Source organism: Salminus brasiliensis, chromosome 3, assembly GCF_030463535.1.
Source record: "Salminus brasiliensis chromosome 3, fSalBra1.hap2, whole genome shotgun sequence".
Classification (NCBI taxonomy): Eukaryota; Metazoa; Chordata; class Actinopteri; order Characiformes; family Bryconidae; genus Salminus; species Salminus brasiliensis.
In genome coordinates, this window is record NC_132880.1 from 25,439,258 (window position 1) to 25,466,385 (window position 27,128).

General features: G+C 39.2%; 3 protein-coding genes across 4 annotated transcripts in view; 1 reads left to right on the forward strand and 2 right to left on the reverse strand.

Annotated features, from left to right (window-relative positions):
- Window positions 1-57: 57 nt before the first annotated feature.
- Window positions 58-17,839, reverse strand: adck5 (aarF domain containing kinase 5). Of its 2 annotated transcripts, XM_072675685.1 has the most exons (15): window positions 17,695-17,839; window positions 13,008-13,102; window positions 12,586-12,726; window positions 11,010-11,073; window positions 10,599-10,799; window positions 9,106-9,246; window positions 7,783-7,896; window positions 5,588-5,719; window positions 5,144-5,227; window positions 4,961-5,042; window positions 4,165-4,243; window positions 3,974-4,065; window positions 3,218-3,470; window positions 2,368-2,484; window positions 58-2,068 (listed from the first exon to the last, which is right to left on the reverse strand). In XM_072675685.1, the coding sequence occupies exons 1-15, from the start codon at window positions 17,716-17,718 to the stop codon at window positions 1,966-1,968; spliced, it is 1,722 nt and encodes a 573-aa protein (XP_072531786.1). In that variant the 5' UTR covers window positions 17,719-17,839; the 3' UTR covers window positions 58-1,965. The 2 variants fall into 2 exon arrangements, with proteins under 2 accessions (XP_072531786.1, XP_072531788.1); XM_072675687.1 differs by lacking the exon at window positions 13,008-13,102.
- The window catches only part of mrpl9 (mitochondrial ribosomal protein L9), a 23,446-nt gene continuing 13,655 nt past the window's right edge, over window positions 17,338-27,128 (forward strand). Inside the window, exon 1 of the mRNA XM_072675689.1 lies at window positions 17,338-17,401. The gene's annotated coding sequence lies outside the window, so the exon portion shown is untranslated. The remainder of the gene's footprint in view (window positions 17,402-27,128) is intronic.
- The window catches only part of lix1l (limb and CNS expressed 1 like), a 13,292-nt gene continuing 5,338 nt past the window's right edge, over window positions 19,175-27,128 (reverse strand). Inside the window, exons 3-6 of the mRNA XM_072675688.1 lie at window positions 26,835-26,975; window positions 26,428-26,523; window positions 25,257-25,334; window positions 19,175-24,695 (exon numbers count right to left, since the gene is read on the reverse strand). Coding sequence (XP_072531789.1) covers window positions 24,441-24,695; window positions 25,257-25,334; window positions 26,428-26,523; window positions 26,835-26,975 — 570 coding nt within the window. The 3' untranslated portion in view covers window positions 19,175-24,440. The remainder of the gene's footprint in view (window positions 24,696-25,256; window positions 25,335-26,427; window positions 26,524-26,834; window positions 26,976-27,128) is intronic.

The following is a 27,128-nucleotide window of genomic DNA, read 5'->3' on the forward strand; positions in this document are numbered from 1 at the left end:
TAAATGTTATTGCTACAGGCATGGAAGGAAAAGTTTCAAGAAGGAAAAGTTCAGCCGTTTAAAATGAGATTTCTTTATTGTCTTAAATTAAATCCCCAATAATTCTCCATTCACCAGTCCATAAACACAAACATAAGTAGTGTTAAAGTACAACTTAATCCACTGCACTGCCCAAACTGCATCATCACATGATTCTACTGTCTTAAGTGAAATGCATTTAAATACTGCTGGATGTTGGATTTTATTCCATTTTTGCATTTTGTTTCATTTAGCGTTTATTGATGGCCAAAGACAGAAAGACAGTAAGTACAAAAGCACAACGTAAACAAATGGTAAATGAATGGTAATAGTATAGTGATTTATTATATTATTATAAGTATTTATCACCCGTAAAAGAGGACCATAAGAATAGACGCCAAGGCTGTCCATATGAAGAAGTGATCAGAGCTACGTGTCACTCTAAACAACCCCACCCCCCGAAAAGGCGTTATGACTACAATTTAAAGTTAACATTTAACAAGTTGAAGGTTAAGAAATGCTGTAAAAAAATCACAGCACTAGAATAAACTGCCCACAGGTTTGTACCTGCCGTAAATGTTCAATCAACAATGCAGTTTCATTTTTCTAGATTAAGCCATCAAAACAGCTTGTGTTACTCCTTCAGATAAAACAGTTTTAAAATAATTTGGTGCCAAAGTTGTTTGCATCATAGCTTTTACCACAGAAGCGTAAACGAAGAGACAGAGTGCTTCTCCTGCCCTGGGACCACTGACTGACCAATATATGAGAAAAAGAAAAGCCCTGTTTGTGCAGATTTGATGAGGCTGATGAGTGTTTTAGTGAATTAAGACGATGGGTGAAAAAGCAAGAGAAGGGAAACACTCTGCTGAGGTATGAACACTTTGGCTGGGTTTCTAAGGCTAGCACACACACACACACTTTCTCTATATACATTGTGTTTTAAAATACAGCCAACAAACCAAGTTATAGTTGCAAGAAAAAGTAAGTATAGATCTGCAATGATTACTAATAAAATTACAGTCGTACTGTTCATGTCTTTAATTGAGCATGCTGACTAAAGAGCCACAGTGCAGGCTAGAAAAAGTAAGTGAATCTGTATGTCAATGCCTTCTCCAATAGCTAATTAGGAAAGTGTCCTGTTAAAATCCCTCCAAGTGACCATGGACATGAGGAATGACCCAAAGCATGCAAGCAAATCAGCTAAAAAAAAAAAAAAAAAAAAAAAAAAAAAAAGTTCTGACCAGGCCACAGCATCTCAACAGGGTCATGACCTGAAGCGAGCGATACAAGGCATGTCAGAAATATTGATGAACGGAAACATTTGCCGGGAGGAATGGTCCACAATTCTTCCTCAACGTTGTGCAAATCTTATTTGCTACAGGAGACTGGAGTCAGGTTTACACTTACGTTTTCTAGCCTGCACTCTAGGTTTGCTTGGTGTGCTTCATGAAAGATCTGAACAGTACAACTCGTTTGTGTTTATCTTTAGTTGCATGTACAATATACAGTTCATTATTTTTACGTGTTTGAAATCCTTGCTCAGGCACAGTTAGTGATCACTCTAGCTGCGTACCGTTATCTGAGTCCGACTGAACCCCGCTCAGAAACAGTACGGAACGAGCACTAGTCAGACAAAATTGACTTTGAGGCAATATATATTGCATATACACTGAAATATGTATGTATGCATGTATAATCTGAGGGTGTAGAATGTCAATGTGACATTGAAAAATGGTTCCAGTAAACCTAGTTCCCTAAATCGGCCCACTTTTACCCTAGAAAGTCATTTCCAGGCTGCCCCACTAATCCCTGCATCAACTATTGCTCTATGTTCTATTAAACAGCGAATTAAAGTCATGGTAAAAATTTGGGTAAGATTTAGAAGTTGTGAGACTTGATTTTAACACAATGCACAGTTAGATGATTGCGTGGGTCAGTCCAGGTTTACTTGAGGTACTGATAGATGTCCTGGCCCACAGTGATTACTCCACTGTAAGAGAGCAGCTTTAAGAGAGAGCGAGTGAGGCTCATCATCAGCATCTCAGACCTAGACGAAGACAAAGACAGAAACCATGAGTAAATGCAGAGCGCAGTTCTAGCATCTTCCAATCCAGACCATATTAGTGTTTGTCAGCAGAACAGGAGGTATTTTATTATGATTTGTATTTAATGAGAAGTTGCTACGTCAATAACTATGAAATTCCATTTAAATAGTAAGGCAAACTTGTGACCCAACAGAGGGCCAGTGTGCCTGCTTTGTTTACCAGGAGTATCAAATGCTTTCAAGCTCACTTATCTGATACTGGTTTGAATTTTGTGTGTTTTGAAGGTCTAAAGTCTAATCACCTTAAAGCACACTCAAACTTGAGGCTCTCCCAGAAGCTCCAGACCCAGTGGAGGACCCTGGAGGAGGGCAGGAGGGCGGCATTGTCTGCTTGGGTTTTTCCCCAGCCCCGAACAGCGCTGACACACAAGCACACAAAAGACAGTCATCAGCATTTTTAAAATAAGTCGTGTTTGCAGGAAACCAACAGATACCATCTCCTCAACAGAAGCGTATCTAAGGGGGGTTGCACATACCAGTTCATTTACATTATCCAGGAACTGGTAAGCGAACCAGAAAGAGAAGCAGCTGTAACTGATCTCAGTGGGACACTTTCAGTACTTGGTTCTCAGGCCAATTACTGTTCCCACAGTGGGTGGAGTGGTATATGTTTATCATATTACAGATCTAACTTAAGAGATATATTATTTAAGAAGTAGTGCATCCTTTGTTAGCAACTTGCTGCAAAACAGCATGCATGCATTGTCTCACTCGGCTGTAAGCTTTAAGGTTATTTATTATTTTGTAAATAATGAAAATTCCTCAATCCTTATCCCTGGTCAGGGTTGTGGTGAGTCCAGAGCCTACTCAGAATCACTGAACACAAGGCAGTAATACCCCCTGGACAGGGCACTGGTGCATCATAGGGTACCACACACACACCCATTCTCTCACTCCAAGGTGCAATTTAGCAGGTGGGAGGAAACCAGAGTACCCGGAGATGACCCATACATCAATTTTCTTCATAGTTCAGCCAATGAAAATTTACTTATGATTACAAAGGTCTATAATCGGGTTTTTCCTTTACAGTGATTACCAGTTAGCAGCAGTAACAGCACTGTAAAACTTCGCTCTGAGGGTTCGGTCTCTCACCACTTGGCCATGATGAAGTATCGGTCGACGGGAGCGCCGAGTGTGATGTTGATGGAGCGGACCGTGTTGATGTTGCGGAACACCAGCAGCATGGGCCGAGGTAGAGACTTCAACACCTGCATTATGTTGTCGAAGTGATGCATGGCCATGTTCTGCATGTAGGAGGTCTCCTCGCGGCTCAAGATGTTTCCCAGGGTCAGCTCATTTATGTTGATTGGCCGCTGCAGAAGCATCTCGCAGAACAGGAAGTAATCTGAGACGCACAGCCAGTGAGAAAGGTAGTGAACAAATATGGTATTACTCAATTTATTATTATTGGAAAAGATAATGTGTGTTTCTGTAGAGAATATGACTTATATATGTGATATATATGGCTATTTATATTGATTTATATGGCTGTCCCAGTTGACTTTTACCCCATGGAAAAGTTTTGGTGGGATTTGAAGGTGGTGGTTGCAGCAGGCAAACCCATGAATATTATTGAACTGGAGGCCACATCTTAAAGGTGTAGAAACATCTTAAAGATGATGAAGAGAAATGGTAGAAATGGAGTCCCAGAGCTCAATTTCAAGTGTTATAGCAAAGGATCTGAATACTTAAATTTGAGTTTTTTCCTATTTTTAAATTAAATTATGTTTCCACATTCTCATTATGGGTATTGAGCACAGACTGATGATAAAACTTTGTTTTATATATTGGCATTGTGGAGGTTTGTAATTAACTGGGTCAGTATTGAACTGAGTGAGTGAAGCTAACCTTTGACCCCTAGGTCACTGGAGTATTTCTTCATGCCAGCATCGTCTCGAAGGATTATAGAACGCCACAGTTGGCACAGCGCCACCCTGTCACTGAAAAATATGTGAGTAGAGTCAGTTTGATGATTTTTCTTAATTATGATATATTTTCTCATTTTCTATTTACAGATTAACAGGCTGCTCGGCTCTTACCTCTTGCTGAGCTTCTCATAGAGTCCATGATCTAACAAGACTAGTTCGGCCTTCTTATCAGGACCCTTCCGTACCAATACTGGAATAAAGCAAAGATAAAAGCATGAGGAATTGAGAAAAGTGTCATTAAAAAACCTGCACAACTTGTTATATTAATATTATTATTTTGTTAAGTTGACAATATGACAATTGTATTACCTCTTCATGTCTACGAGATAAACTGAAGATTTGCTACTGCGCCATCAAAGTCTGATGCATGCAAATGAGCACTGTTCTGATTGCCCTGCCTGAGCAGTCTGAGCTGAAATGCCACTGCTTATAGCTTAAAAGCAAATATGTGGCACGAAACTGCCAAAATGACGTCTGGGTGAAAGGGGTTCAAGACAAACGGGCTGTTTTAAAAGCTTAGTTTCCATATATGGACTGAGGAGGAAAACAAACATTTTATTTAAAAAAAAACAAAATACATTGTTTTTAAAATAGTATCATTCATGACTAAATAATTAGAACAAATCGAATTAATTAGTACAAAAACATCCAACATTTTTCCCCTTCAGAGCTCAGTGTGTGTCAATTTATCAACAAAGCATGACCATTGTGCCTGATGCAAATGTTCGCACTGGCTGTCTTGTACTGTGCCTCAAATGTAGAACTTGAAAAAAACATCAGCTCCTCCTATCAGATGTCTGGTAAATCAGGTCTATGTAAATATGCTCATGGTTGTCAGCCCTTTGTAATATCAGACATTTTTGTATTTCTCCCAAACACACACATCACACACTCTAATACTCCCTACCGTTTCCAGGATGTGGGTCAGCATGTATGAAGCCGGTGTAAAATATCTGTTCTGCAAAGGTCCGGATGAGCTTATCTGCTGTCTGGAAACAGCAACAGCAGAGAGAGGAGGGCAGTCAGAATCACCATTAGCAAACAGCGTCATACGACATACTGAACTAGGACCAGAACGTCTAGTACTCACATCTTTTAAACTCAGGCCTTGCCTCTTTATCTCCTCCACGTTGTTGACTTTGCAGCCTTCACAGTACTCTGCTGTCAGGACTCTCTCCAGAGAGAAGAAAACTGAGGGTCACCCATCAAATCAGAACTTCTATCTTTACTTCTATATATATTTTTTCTTTTCTTTTTTTTACACCATCCCATATTTTTTTTAATCCCCAGCTGCCTTTTAGTTTTTTGAGAGTTCTCCCCTGTTCACACTGGTTCATTTGGCTCATTGGTTCCGTTTAGGCATACAGTTTGCACACTGCTAACTAGTGGTGTATAATCTTCCATTACTTTTCAGCTACATAGCTATTTTAGCAGGGCTAGTGCTTTAAGCTCTTAGGAATACCTGGATAGCTGTAGTTTAATCAAGACTGTAGGCTAATTTCACAAATGTCACCACCAGGCTTAAAGTATATACCTTGCTGGTCAGCTCCCAGAACACTTTGGGTACAACAAGGAATTTAAGATGTTTAAGCTCTTCAGCACATCTCTCAGAGTTCTTCGCCTCGTTCTCAAAATCCAGCTCTTGAGCTAACGTTCCTTTCAAATCCTGAAAGAACCAGACAAACAGGTAAGAAGTAATGCATTGCTCACTTGTCATCCAAAAACTGCTAGGTATCCAGTTACCTGATCACAGGTTGTGAAAGGCTGTTTGCTCATTTAAAGAAGCCCTGCTCACCGTAGAGTAATGCTCTACTTACAGTATTTAAATCTTCCTATGTAGCATACTTGTGTGTGTGTGTGTCTGTGTATATATATATATATATATATATATATATATATATATATATATATATATATATATATATATATATATATATATATATATACACACACACACACACACACACACATATTTACATATATGCAAGTTCTCCTACTAATTTTCATCATAGGTACACTTCAACTATGGGAGACAAAATGAGAAAAAATTACCCAGGAAATCACATTGTAAGATTTTTAAAGAATTTATTTGTAAATTATGGTGGAAATAAGTATTTGGTCACCCACAAACAAGCAAGATTCCTGGCTCCCACAGACCTGTAACTTCTTCTTTAAGAGGCTTCTCTGTCCTCCACTCGTTACCTGTATTAATGGCACCTGTTTGAACTCGTTAACAGTATAAAAGACACCTGTCCACAGCCTCATATTCAGACTCTAAACTTAACCATGGCCAAGACCAAAGAGCTGTCGAAGAACACCAGGAAGAAAATTGTAGACCTGCACCAGGCTGGGAAGAGTGCATCTACAACAGGCAAGCAGGTTGGTGTGAATAAATCAACTGTGGGAGCAATTGTAAGAAAATGGAAGATATACAAGACCATTGATAATCTCCCTCGATCTGGGGCCACACTTCCCGTGAAAATCCCAGAACTACACAGAGGGACCTGATGAATGACCTGAGAGCTGAGACCAAAGTAACAAAGGCATCAGTAACACACTATGCCGAGAGAGACTCAAATCCTGCAGTGCCAGGCATGTCCCCCTGCTTAAGCCAGTACATGTCCAGGCCCGCCGGAAGTTTGCCAGAGAGCATATGGATGATCCAGAAGAGGATTGGGAGAATATCATGTGGTCAGATGAAACCAAAATAGAACTTTTTGGTAAAAACTAAACTCAGCATGTTTGGAGGAAGAAGAATGCTGAGTGGCATCCCAAGGACACCATACCTACTGGGAAGCATGGGGGGTGGAAACATCATGCTTTGGGGCTGTTTTTCTGCAAAGGGGACAGGGTGACCGATCCGTGTTAAGGGAAGAATGAACGGGGCCATGTTTCTTGAGATTTTAAGCCAAAACCTCCTTCCAGCAGTGTGAGCATTGAAGATGGAACGTGGCTGGGTCTTCCAGCATGACAATGATCCTAAGCACACCGCTCGGACAACGAAGGAGTGGCTCTGTAAAAAGCATTTCAAGGTCCTACAGTGGCCTAGCCACTAGGTCTCCAGACCTATAGAACATTTGTGGAGAGACTTGAAAGACCCTGCTCTAGAGGAGATCTGCATGAAAAAATGGGCCAAAATACCAGCTACAGTGTGTGCAAACCTGGTAAAGACTTACAGGATAGGTTTGACCTCTGTAATTCCAACAAAGGTTATGTTACAAAGTATTACTAAGTAAAATCTGACATGATTTCCTGGATTTATTTTCATTTTGTCTCTAATAGTTGAAGTGTACCTATGATGAAAATTACAGACCTCTCTCATCTTCCTAGGTAGGAGATCTTGCACAATCAGTATCTATTGCATTAAAATCTTACTATGCTACATAGGGAGAAATATTTATGGAAAATATGTATCTCAAATCTTCTTAAGATTCCCACAGTACATACTGCTGGGCTAAGTAAACTGGAGCTAAGATGCACCTGCCTGGGTTGCAGGAAAGACAAGTAAAGTACATTTTATTCCTCAAGTCAATTCGGTAAAACTGGATAAGGCAGTGGCCTCCAATCTTGAGGGCTACGATCATGTGGGTTTCAACTCTATTATATTATCTACTATTTACACTGATTACAGCTCTGTTTGTACAGACAGACCTGCTGTGAGTCTGCTCAGTTAAACTGTAATGCTAGCTCAGTGATGTGCATGTTAATTACACAATGATTCATACTGACCTCTAGGACCCATCGGAAGCCAAAGCTGGGGTGCATGAACTCCACGATGTCTAACAGCAGCTCTAGAGTACTAATATCGCCGTTGAACCGGTCCCTGAGGTCAATATACTGCACCTGGACACAGTCCAAAAGTCAAACTGGATTAGTACAATCATTTGTAGGTAAAATGTGAATCTAATGTAAACTCTGGCCATGATCTGAAACACAAGGTAGAGCTTACTTCCCTACTCTTACACTGGAGCTATGACAGGCTAAAGTGGTGAACGCGTAATTAAATTTTACAGCATTTAGCTTGGTGCTAACTGCAGGCTGAAATGTGTTACCTCAAACAGTGTGGAGTTGTGGAGTCAGTAATCTCTAGTGGATTTGCTTATGTGGTATCGGACACTGCACGACTCACTATTCTCTATAAACATGGACTACTATTGGGCTACTATTTTTAGCCCTGTGCTTCAGCCTGTGTTTACAGTGAACATTAGCCTTGCAGCTCCAGTGAAAAGCTAAAGAAGAAAGCTCAGTTTGTCAGTTTAACCTAATGTTGGAACATCTGGTTCAACTCAAACAATTCAGGTTAGGCTAGCAAAACCAATCAACATCCATTAAAACCTAAGAAACCTGAGATCACCTGCTCAGACCTGGCGTCAACATGACCTTGCGATGGGTTATCGCTGACTACAGATGTAAATCGGAGATGTGCTGTGATCCAATCACCCGCCTTCGGTCAGGGATGCATATGACCACATAAGTTCTGTAGGGGGCAACATTGACAAAGCACTGCCCATATCAATAATGCTGTGTACTGGCAAGAAGCTGGCGATCCAATACTTATCATGATACTGCCGTTACGATTAACTATATTGCGATATATTGAGATACTGTAAGGAAGACGATATACTGATGATGACTATAGGAAAACTGTCATAGTATATATATCCATCCAATCAGAACAGGGGGATCTGAGGACAGAGTACAGCACTGCTGTTTAGTGATCTGGGTTTCAACACAGCACAAAATGAACCACTGTCTGTGGTGTTAAATATGAATTAAAATTCAATAAAGTGTATTTCAGAAACAATACAGTATTGCAAAACATCATACTGCAAAAGTTAAGAGTATCAATGTTTTCTTACTCCATGTCAACAGCTTTGTTAAACTGCATGTGAAAATTTGCGAGCCGAGATTTGTGGGTCATTTCAGTGATAGTAAATGTGGGTCACTGCATGTTCATGCCAGGTGCAAACAGGGTCTGATTTAACATATGTTCATTCTAGGTGCTTGTGAGAATTAATTATACACAACCCCCCTCTACACACACACACTTACTTTCACAGCTACTGGGGTCCCATCGTGCAGTTCTGCTTTGTGGACCTGGGCTAAACTGGCAGCAGCAATAGGCTTATAGTCAAACGTCTTAAACAGTTTGTCTGGAGTGGTGTTGAAGTCCTCAAGAAACAGAGCATCTACCTAGTACAGAGACAGTTCCACAAACAGACAGACATACTTTATCAGTCTTTATCAAATCTATAAATCTTGGTGGTACCACTGGTGGGGAGAATGACTTTTAAGCCTTATAGCTATACTATTTGGCCATTTTATCAGAAACCTCTTCTTGTATACAGTCATATTGTCACCGTGGAACAAAAACCCATGTATCTCCATTTTTGCCATAATGTGATGTAATGTGAATCAGTTCTTTATATTGTTTAAAAAAAAATCTATAATAAATTGACCAATAGAAATGCTCCAACTGTTCCATCCCGGTACCGCCAGACCTGGCTCTCCACTACCCTGCTGCCTGATGTGCTGCTCTGGGGCCCAGCATTGATCCCTCCTCACCTCACTGCATGACTATGCTTGTGACTGTTTATCTGCATGGACTTCATCATCTCGCTCACGTTTTCATCCTTTCTGGCTTGGCGGCACATTTGCCATTTTTCTCTTGAATCAGTTTGGTTTTATTGTTGTTGTTTTTTTTGCTGTCTTGCTTTTTATTGTGCTATCCGGCTCGGAGCCAGATCTCTGTGTAGCTGCTTTGTGACAACAGTCGTTGTGAAACGCCTATTTAAATAAATCTGAATTGAATTTGGAATAACATTTCGCATGACAGCGCCAATATGCGAAAGTTTGTGCATCCCTGTTTAAATTATGTACTGTTGACTTTCTATTTATAACAATAATACAACAAATCTAATACAGGGAACAAACTTAAACATGGCATTTCTGTCTACTGTAGACACAACTTCTCTGACCCTGGATTTCTGGCTTTATTTGGCCACCAGCCAGTTGGCAGACCACACTTTGGTTGTGTTTGGTCCAAAATGCTCAAATACAGCATAAAGTATTTATTTAATATTCCTTTCTTTGTTATATAGGATCAGGAAATGTAGAAATGACCAGCCTTTTTGTTTCAACCTATTATTTACTAAAATCGCAGATAGGGTTGTGCTTTTCCTACTTTTTACGAGTCTACATCTAGTTTTCCCTTAAATCTGTCTCCAAGACCCTTAGATCGGGTCTCCCTGAAGCAATATTTCCAATAATCTTGTCAATTCCATCACTGCCATTTAGAGGCCAGATTTAATCGCTGATCCATTAGTTTTAAAACAATTATTAATTGTGTTGTATGTTTCTTGCTTCATTCATCTTCCTATTATTGCACCTCAGCACCATGGAATGAAACGATTTACTAATGATGTGTCAAATTGTTTGAGTGTATTATTATTTTTGTAAGAGGTACTGATTCTGAACACAAGCCTGGTGTCTTGCATGCATATAGTATGGTAAAGTTGCTGCCAGTACCCAGCTTTACTCCTTACATCTTCGTAGCTCGTTTTGAGGGCTTTGTCTTCCAGCACCTGCAGTGTGCGGATGTACTCTGGAGGCAGGAGGTGGTTAAAGGAGCACAGGCCCTGCCCGAGTTTGATGTTAAGTCCTCCGTTCTTTATGGCTGCCTTCACCATTCTGTCTGCAGCCCGCTGATGACATGCTGATATGGTAGTTGTGTACTCCGCACTGTTCTGGAGAGAGTTACACAGTATAAAGTACAGAGAAAAGCATTATGTTGAAGTATCACTCAGCAACTGTGCGCAAAATTAGAGTGATTCTTATTTAATTTTTTTACTCCCTTACTCCTTATGTTTGGTGTCTAAAGTTTGCTTCTTTAGTTTTACATTGGAGCTACAAGACAAAAAGTATTCTTTAGTTATGTTTCCAATGTTAAAACCTACTTCATCTATTTTGTGCAGAGCTATCCGGTAATCCAGTGAAATCGTAATTCCAACACATAAAGACCTGTTGAAAGAAAAAGAAACAATGTTCTCTGGTTTTCCTGCAGGCTGTGTAGTAAATACATCATTAAATTAGGTCTGAAATTAGCAAATGCAAGGATTATCTTTGCTGATGTTCAGTGGAAAATACTGGATGAAGCCAACAGCAGTAGCCAGTTATTTTATTTCATTTTATTATGTTATTATTTTATTATGTTCGCCAGTTATTTTATCATAAATAAAATAAGTTGCCCTGCCAAATACTCACACACAGCCAGGAACTAGAATACAACATTGAATAAAATATATTATTAAAATAAAGCAAACAATATGAAAATGCATATTTAGGCTCTGTCAGTCTCATCAGCAGCAGTGAGCAAGTAAGCATGCTTGCCAGATTTTACTATCTTCACTGTCCTTACATATGAAACTTAGGTAGGTTCATGTAGGTAAATTTAAAGACACATGTAGGTTCACTGGTCATTGTATATACAGTGGATAGTACTGGATAGTATATTCATTATAGTATAGTATATACAGTGTATAATGGATGTAATAGTAAATACAGTGTATATACAGTAAAGTATATAAAGTGTATACAGGATAGGATAGTATATACAGTGTATATACAGTAAGGTATATACAGTGTATAATGGATAAGATAGTAAATTCAGTGCATATACAGTAAAGTGTATACAGGATAGTATAGTATATACAGTGCCTACTAAATGTAATCACCTCATGGATGTTTTCCTCTTTTCTGACTTTTATAAATTGAATCACTACAATATACAATATAATTCAACTTTTTTGACAAGAATTTACAAATAAATCTTTAACGTTTCAGAAACTGAAAACAGATTTCTACAAAGTAATGTCAATTAAATAAAAATATATCATATAAAATAAGTAAATATTCACCCCCTTTTAAGTGTCTGACCTGATTCAACAGAGGTCCAGGCAACTGGTGCTAGCAGTCCCACAGTTAGTAAAGTGGAGATCACCTAAGTGCAGTAAATGTGTTAAAGTGATGGTAGTATAAAGACATCTGTCTGCAAGATTGAATCACTAACTAATCAGCATTCCTTGCAACAAATACACCAGGACTAAATAACACTCCACAGAACTCAGAGAAAAGCCCCAGGAGTTCAGTTAAATCCATCATTAAAAAGTGGAAAACATTTTTACTTCTACATACAAACAGAGTGACTGGGCAGGGAGGAGACTAGTGGGGAAGGCCACCAACACACCTATGACTACTCTGAAGGAGTTAAAAGCTTTCGCTTTGACATTACAGAGTTTTTTTGTGTGTGAATTATATTGTCAATGATTCCATTTAGAAAAAGCTATGAACGAGGAAAACATCCAAGAGGGTGAATGCTTCTTATAGGTACTGTATATTTGGGGAGTCATGTAGTCATGGAGGCCCCTGGTTCCTACCACCACCACTGTGAAGAAATGCCATTCTCTATAATGAACAACAAAACAACACTGAAACATTCAGAACATGTCAGAACATTTGGATAAGAGTGCGAACCTGAGAAAGCGGTTGATTTCCCCCATCGATATGTTTCTGTACTTCCTCAGCCAATATAATCCCCCTGCTAACGGCAACGACACGCACACAAACACAGACGCAGCGATCAGCTTCTTCCGAGAGTGGAGGATCCTCACACTCCTGCAAGAACAGAAACAGTGCATCAAATCCCTGAACAGCTCCACATGGTTTGAGGACAGTGCGCGATGATGTAGGCATGCAGTCAGCACCAAGAATCCACTATTTGTTAGTCCTGTGCTAAAATGAAAGAAGCAAACTTCAGACACTAAACATATCCTGGCTGACAGACAACATTCAAGGTGACATAAGAGCATATATGATTTTGATTCTATCTGCTGAACAGCTTGCATTTCAAAGGCTGATTAGTCATTGTAAACACACTTTTGACACTGAAGGTATACCTAGATGAACTGAAGGGCTTGCAAAGCAGCACTTGGGGGTATCTGGGATTGGAGCATTTCTGGAGCAGCGCTAAGTGATGTTGACAGAGCCGTAACTAAAAACAGAGGGAGAGAGAGAGAGAGACTGCCGTTGCAAACATGACAAAACACATGAACAAATAAAAAAAGATCTTATAATGTGTGGTAATAAATGGCTGGGCATTTGTGGTTGGTGGACTGTTCTCAGTCCAGCGTTGATGCTGAGGTCAGATGCTGACATACACAAGGTTAGTGTATCGGGGCTGTGTCCCAAACCACACACTACTACACCACAGTGTTTCCAAACTAGTCACCATTAGAACTGCATAAAACTAGCATGTGTACTTGATCAAGCAGTGTTTGGGTGTCTGCTGCCTTTGCATGACTTGGTATGCCTTCAAAGCTTCTCAGTTCAAGGGCGATGTAGGAACGGGCGCTGTTACAGGACAAAAAGTTCGTTCATGTTCAATGAAAACAATAACACACCTGCTGCTGGTTTGGAAAACAGCTCATCCACAATCAGGGGTCTGTGTTTTTACAAGCCCCTGAAGAGGAAGAGGGGTGGGCAGGGATTAACACCAAGGCCGCAGAGACCATTTCTGATGCTAACAGCAACATCCAGGAACAGACTGTCTCGACTGGAGCAGCTTTATTAACAGACAGGAGGGGGGTCGGTGTCAAGGCCGCACTTTTACTCATCATCAGCCTTCAGCTTCTAACACTGATGATGAACATGAATGTCATGGTAAAACTTACAGGGCTTACAGGGATTTCTTTGAACTGTTCTTTTTCTGGGTAGAATGAGTGTATAACATACATTTTTAATAGAATAAAAAATAAAGCATTTGGTGAACGAGTTTACGTCACAGCACTCCTAATATTTGGTTAGATATCCCACAGCAAGTTACACTCTGACCAGACACTTCTGCTAGACATTAACAAGCATCTGGCAGAATTCTGGTTGGATATTTGACTGGTCCTCTTGGCAGAATTTCTAGAGTTAAAATTTGTTGGTTTCCTAGCATGGACCCAACATTTAGACACAGTCCAGTTAGGAGCTTTAAAGAAGCCTGTCTTTATCAATTTGATGTGCGTTTGGGGTCATTGTCCTGTTGAAATACCCAACTGAGTATTGCTGAGGTAGGGTTTCAGCTGTATTTTGTTTGTTTTGTTTTTTAGGTATACTATGGTATGACAATTCATGGTTTAAAATTATGAAATACTATCCATTGAGATATTTTCTGATACTGAGCATGAGCAAGGTTTTTTGGGTTGAATGCCTCATCTTTAGTCATCCAAATATACCACTGGTCACTGGGGGCAAACAGCTCCATCTTTGTCACATCTGACCATAAAACTTGACTTCAGAAGGCTTTGTCTTTGATAATGTGGTCAGCTGCAAACTTTGGTGGAGCTTGAAGGTGTCAATTTTGGAGAATGGGCTTCCTTCTAGTCCATTGCAATGTAAAACTTCACTGTAGACACTGGTGTTTCAGCAGCTTCCAGGTCATGGCAGGCCTGTCATCTGACCATCTAAAGCAATTTCCCCTGAACTGATGGTGGGAGTTTGGCTTTCCGGTAAGAACTGTATAAATGATCTTGTAATTGTCATTTGTTTAGAAACGGATCCAAGAGATGTGAATGTTGTTGACTGTGTTGATTTAAGAAGAAAAAAAAAAAATTAAAAGCCCAATATTATCATGACATTCATATCTATGAGTGAATGTAAACATCCAGTTACCAGCAACTGAGGGCATTTCAACTAACAACTGCATAATGATAACAATATAACGACAGTAATTACAATAAATATACATATAAATATGATATTATTACCCTAATAATAATAATCGTAACAATTGGGTGTAGGAAAAAACATTTTTTATAGTATTGTTTTATTTAATCTGTGTAAATGATCTCTGTTCTGATTTTAAAACTATATATTTTTTTATATAAAGTATTTTTACCATCCTGGTCAACCATCTTGGTAAAGCTGGCTGACTAGCTTGGTTATGCTAATCATGCTGGGTGACCAGCATGGTCATACTGGTTGAACAGCTTCAACATTCATGACCTACGCAGGTCAACCCGCATAACCAGCTGGCTGGGTTGTTATTTTCCAGCAGGGCACAATTCAACGAAAGTGGGCTGTTTTGCAGCTTAGTTTCCGTGTATGAACTGGATGGACTGGTACAATGGTTATGAAGCTCTAACAATGTTTATGTACTACTCTTATTTCAGAAAAGTCAGGAAAATCCTGTATCCAGCTGTACTGTGTCCACTGTGTTCACCTTTAGACTGGAGGGCCTAATCCAGTTGAGTCCACAGTCTCTGAAAGATGCTCCTTATCCTCTTAGTCTCACTTCTCTGGGCAGACTATGAAACCTTTTTTGACACTTTTTTCTACTATTGTAAAGGATCCATATGATGGAAAACCAAAAGTTTTAAAACAATGTTTAAATATAAGATTAAGATAAATAAACACACAATGTAGCTTTCAAATAATCCTTCCATTTGTTGAAGACGAAGATATATACCTGACCAGTTATTAGTAAGTTATATGCTAGTTATTAGTTGGGGGGAGGCAATGGAATGATCTTTTAAAGCCGTATTGTGGGTTTACTCACATCGTCTTGATCTCAGTAAAATTCCCGGGATGATTGGAAACATTTAAAGGTGACGAATATGCAAAAATAGAATAGACTCATTTTTTAACTTACAAATTAGTGTTGCAACGATACTGATACCGTGTCAGTACACGCCGACTTACACAGCATCGGATCGGCAACAGAGAGCACAGATACCATGAAGTTTCCTGACACCCTACATTTTTGTTAGCACACTTTGTTATGAAACATTCAAATAAGCAGTAAAAGCCGGTCATAAATAGTTATTACCATTAAACAGACATTTACTGGAACGTTTACAGCACTTTTTGCTTCCATGTGGTGTTTTTTTGGTTCTGAAACCAAAAGTTGAGTTAAAGCAGCTTGTTTAAAATCCACACACTGGGGTTTGGTACCTTTTTACATAGGTAAAAACCGGACTGTAAAACCGGACTGTAAAATTGCTACATACGCACTTCTTGTTTCTAAACTGGTATTTTTCTTCACCGCTCTGAAATGAGCATTACACACTTATTAAACAGCTGTTTGGTGAGGCTTAGCAAGATTATGCTTCCCTACCTGCATGTGTTTCTGCAATGTGACAAATGTGCAGTTACTTAGAAACATCAACTAATACATTCTGTTCTTTCAAGCTTATTCTATCTTATTTGGGATAAGATATAAAAAAGTAGAAAACTATAAATATTATCGAGTACTTAAGTCAGAGTTGGTGTTGGTATGGGTATCGGTACTCGCTATCGGCAGATATTTGAAAATCTGGTATCGGTGAATCCCTAGTAATAATTTTATTTCTTTCAAATCATCAACTGACAAAATGTTTTGAGCACACTCTGAGCAGGCCAACAATAAATGACAGATTAGATCAACTTTACAGCTGTGAGTCGATGCGTAGAGTGCAGTGTAGAGAGAGCAGCCTGGCTGTAGCTCACTTTTATTCATGAGTGGTCTGTACTCTGACACACTGCCAGCTTCAGGGAAGCTACTTTGAGACAGCAGATTTTCATTCATTCATTTCTCAGCCCATACCTGGGAACCAAACAGCAAGAATAGCTAGTGCAACAGCTTCAGTGATGTCTCAAAAACCAACAGATTTACATAGCTACATCTACCCTTCAGCACACGGCAGTTTAGCCCACCCCATTCAGGATCCACGTGTCTGACACTGGAGGTAGCTATCCACGCTGTCTCAGGAGGCAGTGCGGTGATGAAGGTCTCTGTAACCGAATGTACAGTCATTCTCACTGATCAGCCCAATTAAATACAATATTAGGCTAGACCACTGACCTTTCATCACTTCAGACATGACTGAGGGCCGTCCTGCCTCAGATCCCTGTCTGAGCAGGCAGCGTTTCTTACGTTTCAGACCCCAAACCGCTTTACGAACAAGGCAGCCAATCAGAACGAGGCGTATTTGCATATGTCAGTCTCAAAGAAGCAGTGCGAGAATCAGCCTGTTTGATTGTAGGGGATTAGTGAGCGGTGATCTAACGTTTGCTGAACACAGACCTACACAAATGTCATGAATGGTCACCTTAAGTGAAAAATACAACAAGACTGAGGATCTGTTAAACTGTGGAAGGTCACAGTTCCGTAACGGCTTAGCGAGCTAGCTAGGCTCTACAGTGGTGAAGTGGTGTCGGGTAATCGGGAAAACACAGCTACTAGGTTTCCTACTAGGAAGCAACCCACATGAACACCCTCTGAAGTCGGACACATCGAACATTTCAGTGGCTGAACAGTTAATTAACGGTAAGACATGCTGCAATAATGCAGCTACAATACATGTAGCTATACATATAGCTAGCTAGCTATATATTTACGTGTAACTAAAAGGCTTGACAGCCTCTTGACGTGTGTATTGCCACACAAATCACCTCGTAGAAACTCTCCGCCCGACATGCACTTGAAAGCCCAGTTAGCCCCCCTGCCTAACCAGCTGGAGTAAAGAGGTGAATTAGCTAGGCTAGGCTAGCTAGCGCCGACTCGTTTCAAAAGGAGCAGAACTCTCTGAACGGTCTCTCTCAATAAAGTCACAGCTTTACCGTGCGCAGTGCTCCTCCTGCCATTCTGCTGGCTGCTGTCTCCGCCTGAATGACCTCCTCCTGCGGGATGAAGCTGGTCTTTGGCGTTAGCTTGACAACGGTAGCTACGTACAAGAAGCGCTTTCCGGCCGCGACATACTCTGACGGAGCACCGAGGCGGAGCCGCGTTCACGCGCTCAGCGCCAGCGAGGAGGCCAACGTGCAGAACTGCGACATCTGTCGGTTGCGCTCAAAAGTGCGTAAAAAATGCCATTCACTCCGGGATAACGGGTTTAAAATGAAAACAGACCTCAAATTATAAGCTTTAACAGCTTGATGGATTTTACGGACGGATGGTAGCTAGTGCTACAGGACCTGAAGATAAAGAGCTGGTAATGATGAAGGAGATGAAAGGAAGGAGCAATTGTCTGGAATAGTGTGGATGGAGGGGTCTAGCGGGCAGGAGGGTGGGTTGTAAGAGGCGAGAAGGTGTAGGAGATCATCTGTGGAAAGAGGAGAGAGGGAAATGGCCAGACTCTTTAAAAAACGGATTCTGAAAGGTGACTTGATCGCGGCTCTGTTGCTCAGCTGGAAGCTTTGATGCCCCCTAGCGGGAGGACTCGGTCAGCAATTCTCACCCCAGAACTTGTGCTACGGTGCTATTTCTGTTATTTTGTCCATTCTCTACTGAGGCTGTTACTGTGGTGTTTCACCCCAAGTTTGTCCACCCCATATAATCTCAGCGTGTTAATGTGGTGTCTATTTTGGCCTTTCTTTTAACTTCAGTGCGTTACTGTGGTGTTTCTGTTATTTTGGCCCATCCCTCATTACTTCAGTGTGTAACTGTGGTGTTTCTATTATTCTGTCCATCTTCTATTACTTCTATTAAATTGTTGATTATTTAATTCATCACACATTAAGACAGTAATCGATATTTTACTGTCCTTGCATTGTTAGGGAAGCCAAAAATGTGTTGCAGTGTTTTGCCTCTGACTTTAACCAATCCGTAAGGTGAACAAGTTTAAACTAGTGAGCAAACACACACACACACACACACACACACACACGTTGTGACAGTGAGCACACATGGACGGCCATCGCTGCAGAGCCCAGGGAGCCCGTGTATCGAACCTATAACTCTGGTGGTCCATCCACAGACCCACAACTGCCGATTATTATGGCATCCATTCACAATAAAGATGTGACTTTCAGCAATATTGCAGATTACAGACAATTGTTTTTATATAGCCCCTCCATTCATATAGACTAGATAGTATTTTGGAGTATTTTAATGCTTATATGCAAACCCATTTCAGTCAATGAGCGCCTGACTGTAAATCCAATCTACATGCATTTTTATTATGTACAACTGTACAATTGTTATGGAACTGTACAATTAAGGATTTAATTGCATGATCTCATTTGTAAAGTACACCAAACCCCTCCTGACTCATAAGGGTTAAATACAAATAATAAAAAAAACACAACAGTACAAATAATGTATTGTAAAAAGTCTTTATTATTTAAAGAATATAAATCTACAAAGTGGATACTGAAATCACTCATAAAACTGTCGTATAAAACAACATGGCTGTTATACAAATTGAATAGATAATGCTGTATAAAAGGCTTTACATGCACTAATGACATTCAGAGCAGCTACTTCACTGCTGAATTCAACAATGTTCTCCACCTGTCCGAACACACGCCACTGCAGAGCTCCACTGCAGCTGTCAGGACTAAACCAATTCTATTACACAAAACATGAGTAATACAATTACAATAAACAAAACAAAGAAAACAATCTGTATACAAACAAACAAACAAACAAACAACAACAAAAAAAGAAAAGAAAAGAAAACAAGATTGTTCCTGTTTACACAGATTTATACTACCGTCCAAAAGTCTGGAATCACTTCTCATATTAATTCACTTTTTGATGAAACACATTAATGACATGGAACATTTAAATACTAAAAGCAGACGTTTAGAGGTTTTATTCAGTCTGGCAATTATTTCTGAAACAAGGTTATAAATGATCAACTATATACTGGAATTTCTTTTTTGGTATTTTTACCAAATTTTCTGTTTGATCACCACTTTTGAAATATGAGGAGTTAGATCTTCATTTTGGATATTAATGTTATTAATTAACTTTATTCTGGATATTAATGTTATTAGAACATCATTCTGGATATTAATGTTATTAATAAACTTCATTCTGGATATTAATGTTATTAGAACTTCATCCTGGATATTAATGTTCTTATAACTTCATCCTAAATATTAATGTTATTAATGAACCTCATCCTGTATATGAATGTTAGTAGAGCTCCATTCTGGATATTAATATTATTAATTAACCTTATCCTGGATATGAATGTTATTATAACTTCATTCTGGATATTAATGTTATTGGAGCTTCATTCTGGATATTAATGTTATTGGAGCTTCATTCTGGATATTAATGGTATTAGAACATAATTCTGTATGTTAATGCTATTGGAACTTCATTCATGGAGGTTCAGCAGTTTCTCAGTCAGGTTAGAATTCTCTACAGCTCTGATCTCATATCAACTCATCTCACATTTCTACAGGATCTGCTGCTGATCTGAAAGCTGTGAAGGTGAACAGGATGAGCAGATTAGTCATGTTATAAAATGATTTAAAAGTAAATGAATTTTATATGATCAAAAACACTGATTCCAGACTTTTGAACGGTAAAGAGTGTCACTATAAAAGCGTTTGATATTTGGGAAATTACAGATTGCACTTTTGTTTTTAATGGCTACTGAATTTCCCCCGACAACATAAAGAGATGTAATGAGGCTTTATGAGAGGGGAACAGCACCAGATAAACACACACCAGAGCCTGGTCGCAGAAAACATCTTAAGTAAAGCTTCCTTAAGAAAACCCTTAAGGGATTATTAAAGGGCCTTTATTTTACATTTGTCTTTTCCCCTGAGCTCCACTTATAAAGTTTGTGATGGTTTATGAACCATAATGACATTTTAATTCTCCAACCTTTTAATTTTTTTAATTAAATAGACTGATATGTAAAGGTCCTCTGTTCTGATTGGCTGCCTGGTCTTCAGCCTCATTCTAAAAGCATTCTGGCCTCCCTCCTTGCATGCCTATGCATAAACCAGCTCAGACTAGCAAAGTAATACTGCTATTTTTTTTTAGCAAGGATGTTGAATTTATAAAAGCTCCATCCAGCTATATGCTACACAAAAAAAGCCATTAGACCTTAAGTAAACCATTCAAACAAAAATACTGAACATTTTTGCGCTTTAACTAGTTCGAAGAGCAACTGTACGTCCAGCAATAGGAATGACCAGTAAAACACTTAAAGGGAAACGGTTAAAAGTAATGACTTAAGTTGTTTTACGTAACCAGGCGCAGACATTAACGACCCTATACATTTACATTATAATGTACAATACAAGACTGCATATTTTTGGAATGATTTCTAAACAATCTCCCAGAGCGCAGTGTTTCTATTTTTTTGCCTAGATGTCAGAAGTAAATTTACTTCATTTGTTTTTATTTGTATTTAGCATGTGGCTAGTTAGCACTTTGTTATCATTACCAAGGCTTTCATTTCAACTCAAGTTGAATGAATAAAGGCTTGAGCCAAACTCAGAAACGTCCATATCAGCTCTGCTAATATTATTGTCATAGAGAGGGTGTTCAGCTGCGGTCTATGAGCGGCAGATGCAGGGACATCTTGCCAATTCCAAAGTTTGCATACATGCCTTACATTTCATAAAGCAAAAATTAAAAATGAACAAGTGTTAATTGCTTTTGAAATGATTAATTACTATAGTGAATACTATAGTCTCTGCTAACTGTAGTTCATTTTTCGGGGTTTACACAATGCTCATTTTACTGTAACACATTCTCCATCACTGAGGTAAATCAGAACTTCCACCAAATACTAAAAAAGCATTTTTTTTGTTTATGACCGAATCAGCACCAGCCAGCACTGTCTTTGTAAAGAGAACTTTCTTCTGTAACAGGGGACAGAATTAGTTCCCCTTATGTAAAAATATGAACTGACAACCCAAACCCACTACATATAAAAATGAATCAGATACTCTAGGGCTGGCCTGAATCACTACCGAACTCAAGTACTCGTCTGTTATATGGGTATTTGTTTTTCTATGTAACTATAGCTGGTCTAGTGTAATGCATCAGAAATTCGTACCAGGTGGCCACATCACCTCAATTCAGAGCACCTTTTCCGCTTACCATGTGGCCACTGAAGAAGAAATCTCAAGTATGGAGCTCTTTAAATGACCAGAGGACTGTTTGGTTAACAAGGAGGCACAACAGGTTTGATTAAATCATCTTATCACATTACACTCGGCCTGTTAGCATCAAAAAGACAGTGGCCGATTTCAGTTCATTTGCACTCTCATCACTGTTCACAATCAATACATCTGTTCACAACGAACTGTTCACAATGACCCCCACTGGATATATTTTGACCTGCAGTAACAAACTGCTAATTATGAAAGGTAAATATTATTTATTTTAAAAAATGTAAAACAATGTTCAGGCCAGCCCTGTAATACAGAAATCAGATAGAGATATAAGAGTTGCATTCAAATAATTAAAAAAAGGTCTGAATAGAAAGAATAAAAGTAGGTCAAATACAAAATGAGATGATACTGGTAAGCTAAAAGGCTTCCAGAGAACAGTCCGTATACAGTCAATGCGCCAACGTACAAGCCGTAAACGGAAGGCTTTGAGAACGTAACTGAAATTGCATAATCATTTATGTTGTACTGACTGAAATGTGTGAAAAAAATCACAACTGGCAACACAGAGCTCCATTTCGGGGATTCTTGAGTCTGGCATGAGATCAATTACACACAGAAATACAAAGAGCATTCAGAGCATTTTTGGCCTATCAAAAAACATTATATAAAGATGCACAATGCACATCTCAACAAACACGTCTAGTGTGACCACAGCTGACCACAGACTTCTGAAACTGAATTCTGTAGCTATTAGTTTTTATTTCCAATTCAATTATAATTTAACTTCAAATCTTCATCTTTATTCATTTTTTTTGCTAAATTTTTGCTAGAGTTTAAAGAGCTAAACTTAGTTATATAGTGAATTTCAGAATTTAACCAGCTCTGATAAAAAAAAAAAACAAACAAACAAAAAAAAAATGCGTCTAAAATGAGTCTACCTGAATGTGAGAGTGTTCCTTTTATCAGGTCTTGTTTTGAAAGCATTATCTGAGTAAAATCAAGAAGTGCAGTAATAAATGCATTTGTACAAAAATGTAGTGGTGTTAGAGAAAGAAAGGCCATATCTGGTCAAATATGCAAATATTCACATATGTCATTGTAGTCTGACATGGATTTTTTTCTGCCTTATTCAGACTGCGCCTGCAAATCATCTTCCACAGCCAGCGTTGTAAGGTTGAACAAGCATTATAGAACATTGGTAAACATCCTATTCAACTCCATTAAAAAACTGTAGCTCAACCTCAGTTTATATCACAATACCTACAGAGATACATCACTTATTAGGGTTGAATATTAATAACACTCTAAATGTAGGTATTGTGATATACACTGAGGTGGAGCTACAGTCTCTCATTAGGGTGAATATTAATAACACTCTAAATGTAGGTATTGTGATATACACTGAGGTGGAGTTACAGTCTCTCATTAGTGTTGAACGGGATTGTTTACCAGTGCGCTTTAAAAGTCACCCAGCCTCACAACAGGAACTATGAGGGACGGAGCCTGCAGACAGGAATTCGTAACTGAAATGTGTGGGTGAATCTGTGAGGAGTTTCAGTTGAAACTGGCAGGAAATCTGTACATCTGAATAAAATGTGTTTAGATGACAACATCGCCTCAGCTCAGATATAAACGATCCCAGATGCTCAAATGGCTTAAATCATGGGACAAGAGCGTCTCTCACAGCTGTGTTACTAGCAAAGGGAATATAAACCAAGGAGAAAATCTGTAACTCTTCTCCTCCTCCTCCTCCTCCTCCTCTTATGTAAAAAAACGTGCACATGGATAAAGCATGTGCTCACAATACATTCAAATCAGTGGTGAGGTCAATACTGCAATGATATACATAATACTGATGTCGGAAGCCTAAAACAGCACTGCATTCACTGAAAAAAGCGTGCATTGAATTTACTTGATTCAAAAGTGACAGGATTTCCACATTAATATATTACAAAATACTGCTAGAATTAGATTTTACTAATATCAATAACAAAAAAACAATAGTAATTATTACTGTTGTTGACAATTAGTAAAAGAATAGTAACAATATAATATAATATTATTACTACATTATTATTAACACAATAGTACTACTGTTAAAAATACTAAAATAGCACAATAAAAATAATAATAATAATGTGATCTACTGCCATTATTATTATTATTGTTGTTGCTGTTTAATATTGGACACATTTTCTTAATGTGGATCTAATGTACACATTTAAATCAAGTAAATCAGGAAGCACTTTTTTTAGTGTTCTGCTCTGAAAGGTTTGCAATCTCAAATTTTTTTTGCACTTCTTTTACAAATACTTGATATTAGTAAATCTGCCTTCTGATCAATGTTGAATATTTTATATTTGAATCATTCTGTCAAAGGTTATGACTTTTTTGTATGTAAAAACCCACAATGCTGTTTACGAGTTTTGGTGAATTGTCTCTGACCACTTTGCGATGTCCTTCACAAACTGTTCACAGCCTGCACTGCTGTACGCTCTTCAGCATGAGCAGGGCAGTGTGGTAGTGTTTGACCCACCTAGCTGCCCTAAGGCCATTATGAGAATGTCCTTCTTTTCCTTGTGGAAGCGAAGTTCACGTCCAGCCAGTCTTGCATCCTCCAGCTCACGCTCGGTGGCCGCCAGCTCTCTGCTGATTGTTCCAGAGACGCCGTGCTCTCGGCTCACCCAGTCCGCAGCCATCTGCGTCCGCATGTCATCGTCCAGAGCTCGGTGGGAGTAATGAGCCAGCACCTCCTTTATGGAGGAAACAAACAAACAAGAGAGAGGTTTAACTGCAGAATTAAGACTGTACAACATAGCAACAAAAATATATTAAAATCATCATGATGTTTCAGCCTATGCGACCCTACATAAAAAGTCAAAAGTTGAAAAGAGAGAAAAAGAGACTGGCCACTTTAACAGAAATACACTGTGCTTGTAGCTCACCCTTACTGGTATACAGTTCGAGAACGCTGATGCACAGTTGTGTTAGTATTCCATTAGCTTATCATCAGTGGTCAGTATCTGACCACAGGACTCTTCTGTCTGGATATTTTCAAACTCTTAACATAGCAGTGACACTGACGTGTAAAAATCCCGGCAATCTGGACATATCAGCCTTAACTGACCAGTGATAAATGGGGGAAAAATGTGCAGCAACATATGGACTGCAGTACCTGTACACCTACACAGGACACCTACTGGTTAGGTGTTTCTGACAAAACGGCCAAGGTAAGGGAAGCTCAAAAAACAACTTTAGCAACTTTGTGTATGCATGTGTATGTGTGTGTGTGGATGTAGAATATTAAATTTGACCTGACGAGAGCACTGCCTCTCTCTCATGGCTTTAAGGCTTCCATTCCAGTGCAGCAACTGGAAAACAGTCATCAGCTCCTATGAAAGAGGGCACTTATTAATGATTAATGCAGTAATACAGTTACATGATACTGTCATTATCATTGTTATAGAGTTTGTTGTTATCTATCGGCAGATGCTAATTATCCACAGCGGAAATACACTATAGACTGCTCCTTCATTGTTTCCACTGTCTCTACTGTTCAGGGAAGGCTTTCTACTAGATTTTGTAGCATTGCTGTGAGGATCTGACTGCAAGAGCGTTAGTGAAGTCAGGGTGTTGGATGTTGCACCCCACCTTATTCCCAGTTTATCTAAAAAGTGTATGAATGGGGCACTATTATTACAAAGAAGAACAGCTCCACTGCTCCACAGCTCAATGCTGGGGGCTTTATACCCCTCTGTCCCACACCCGACATTATACAGTACTATTGGCAAAACATTCCACAGGGACTAGACAAGCTGTGTGTGCATTTGCACATCTGTGACAGCAATGGGTGCAACTTACAGTACCTGAATGCATTCATTGGAAGGGGTGTCCACAAACATTTTTGGTGCTGGTAATTACCAGCTGTACTGTAGGAGCTGTGTCCGTATTCTCTGTATTCTTATAAGCTTGTTCAGTGTTGCTGTTGGACTCCAAGTTAGAGGCCATAGTTGTACCCTGGAAAAGTACAACAAGCTCTCTCCAGGCAAACCTATCTCAAGTGGAGGAGTGCAAGTCTCACGTATCAAGAGTCTTGTTTACAACTGATAGGAAGATGGATCATGAGACTAACCGCAGGCTAGGTGCAGCGAGTGCAGTAACTGCACTGGTGAGTAGAGTTCTGAGCCATAAAGCTCTTGATTTACCAGTCAATATAGTATTCAAGGCTGTGTTAACATTAGGAACGGACTGTGATATCAGTCAGTAAAGCTCTGTTTAACTAAATTAAATTTATATAATAGAAAATATAAATAAGAAACAATATCCTCCCATATTAATGATCAGCATTCTCAGCCAATTTCAATCAATTACAGTAGCTTTATATAGGTATGGTCCTTTTGTACACTGGTAACATTCAGTCAGATCTGTGCTTGAAAACCAAACGGAGAAAAGGAGATTGAAATATGAGATATTAGAATTCCTGACCTGGAACTCCAGCATGGATTTGCCTTTGTTGGACTCCAGCATGAAGCGGAATGCTCCAATACCTGTATTAGGGTTGTCTGCTTCTTCTCTGTTTCCCTGCAACATATAAACACAGAATATTGCTTATAATTGGTGGATCTTGTTCTGGTTACTTTCTCACACTGCATTTACAGTTGGTGAAACATAATGAGATGAAGTAAAGTAAATAATGCTCACACTGGCATTAATAGCAACCTATTTTATACATGTTTAGAGACAGACAAAGGGTGATGAATAACAGATATTTAATTTTAAACCAGTTCAACTTCAACCAGTGACTTAAAAAAATGAGTGTGGTGCTGATTACTGGTGTCATTTCACTCCAATAACAATGACAGTACACATAAAAAAAAGGCCTGTGAACTCACATTGAAAGAAGCCAGCGCCTCACACACACTTTTCTCAATAAACTCGTCCGTGATGCGTCGAGATGGATGCTCGTTGAAAACGGAGTTCATCAGCGCTATTTTGGCTGCGCTCCGCCGTGCTTCAGCTTTCGTCGGACAAAACTGGCATGATTAGACAAATCGATGAGTCAGATTACCTTTAAAAACACGTAACTCCCTGAAATGGTCCATATTTTACCACAGTTCCCATCACACTTAACCAAGGTGTTCTTAATGGCTTGGTTCAGGTGTACTGGGTGCCAGAACAGAGGTCAC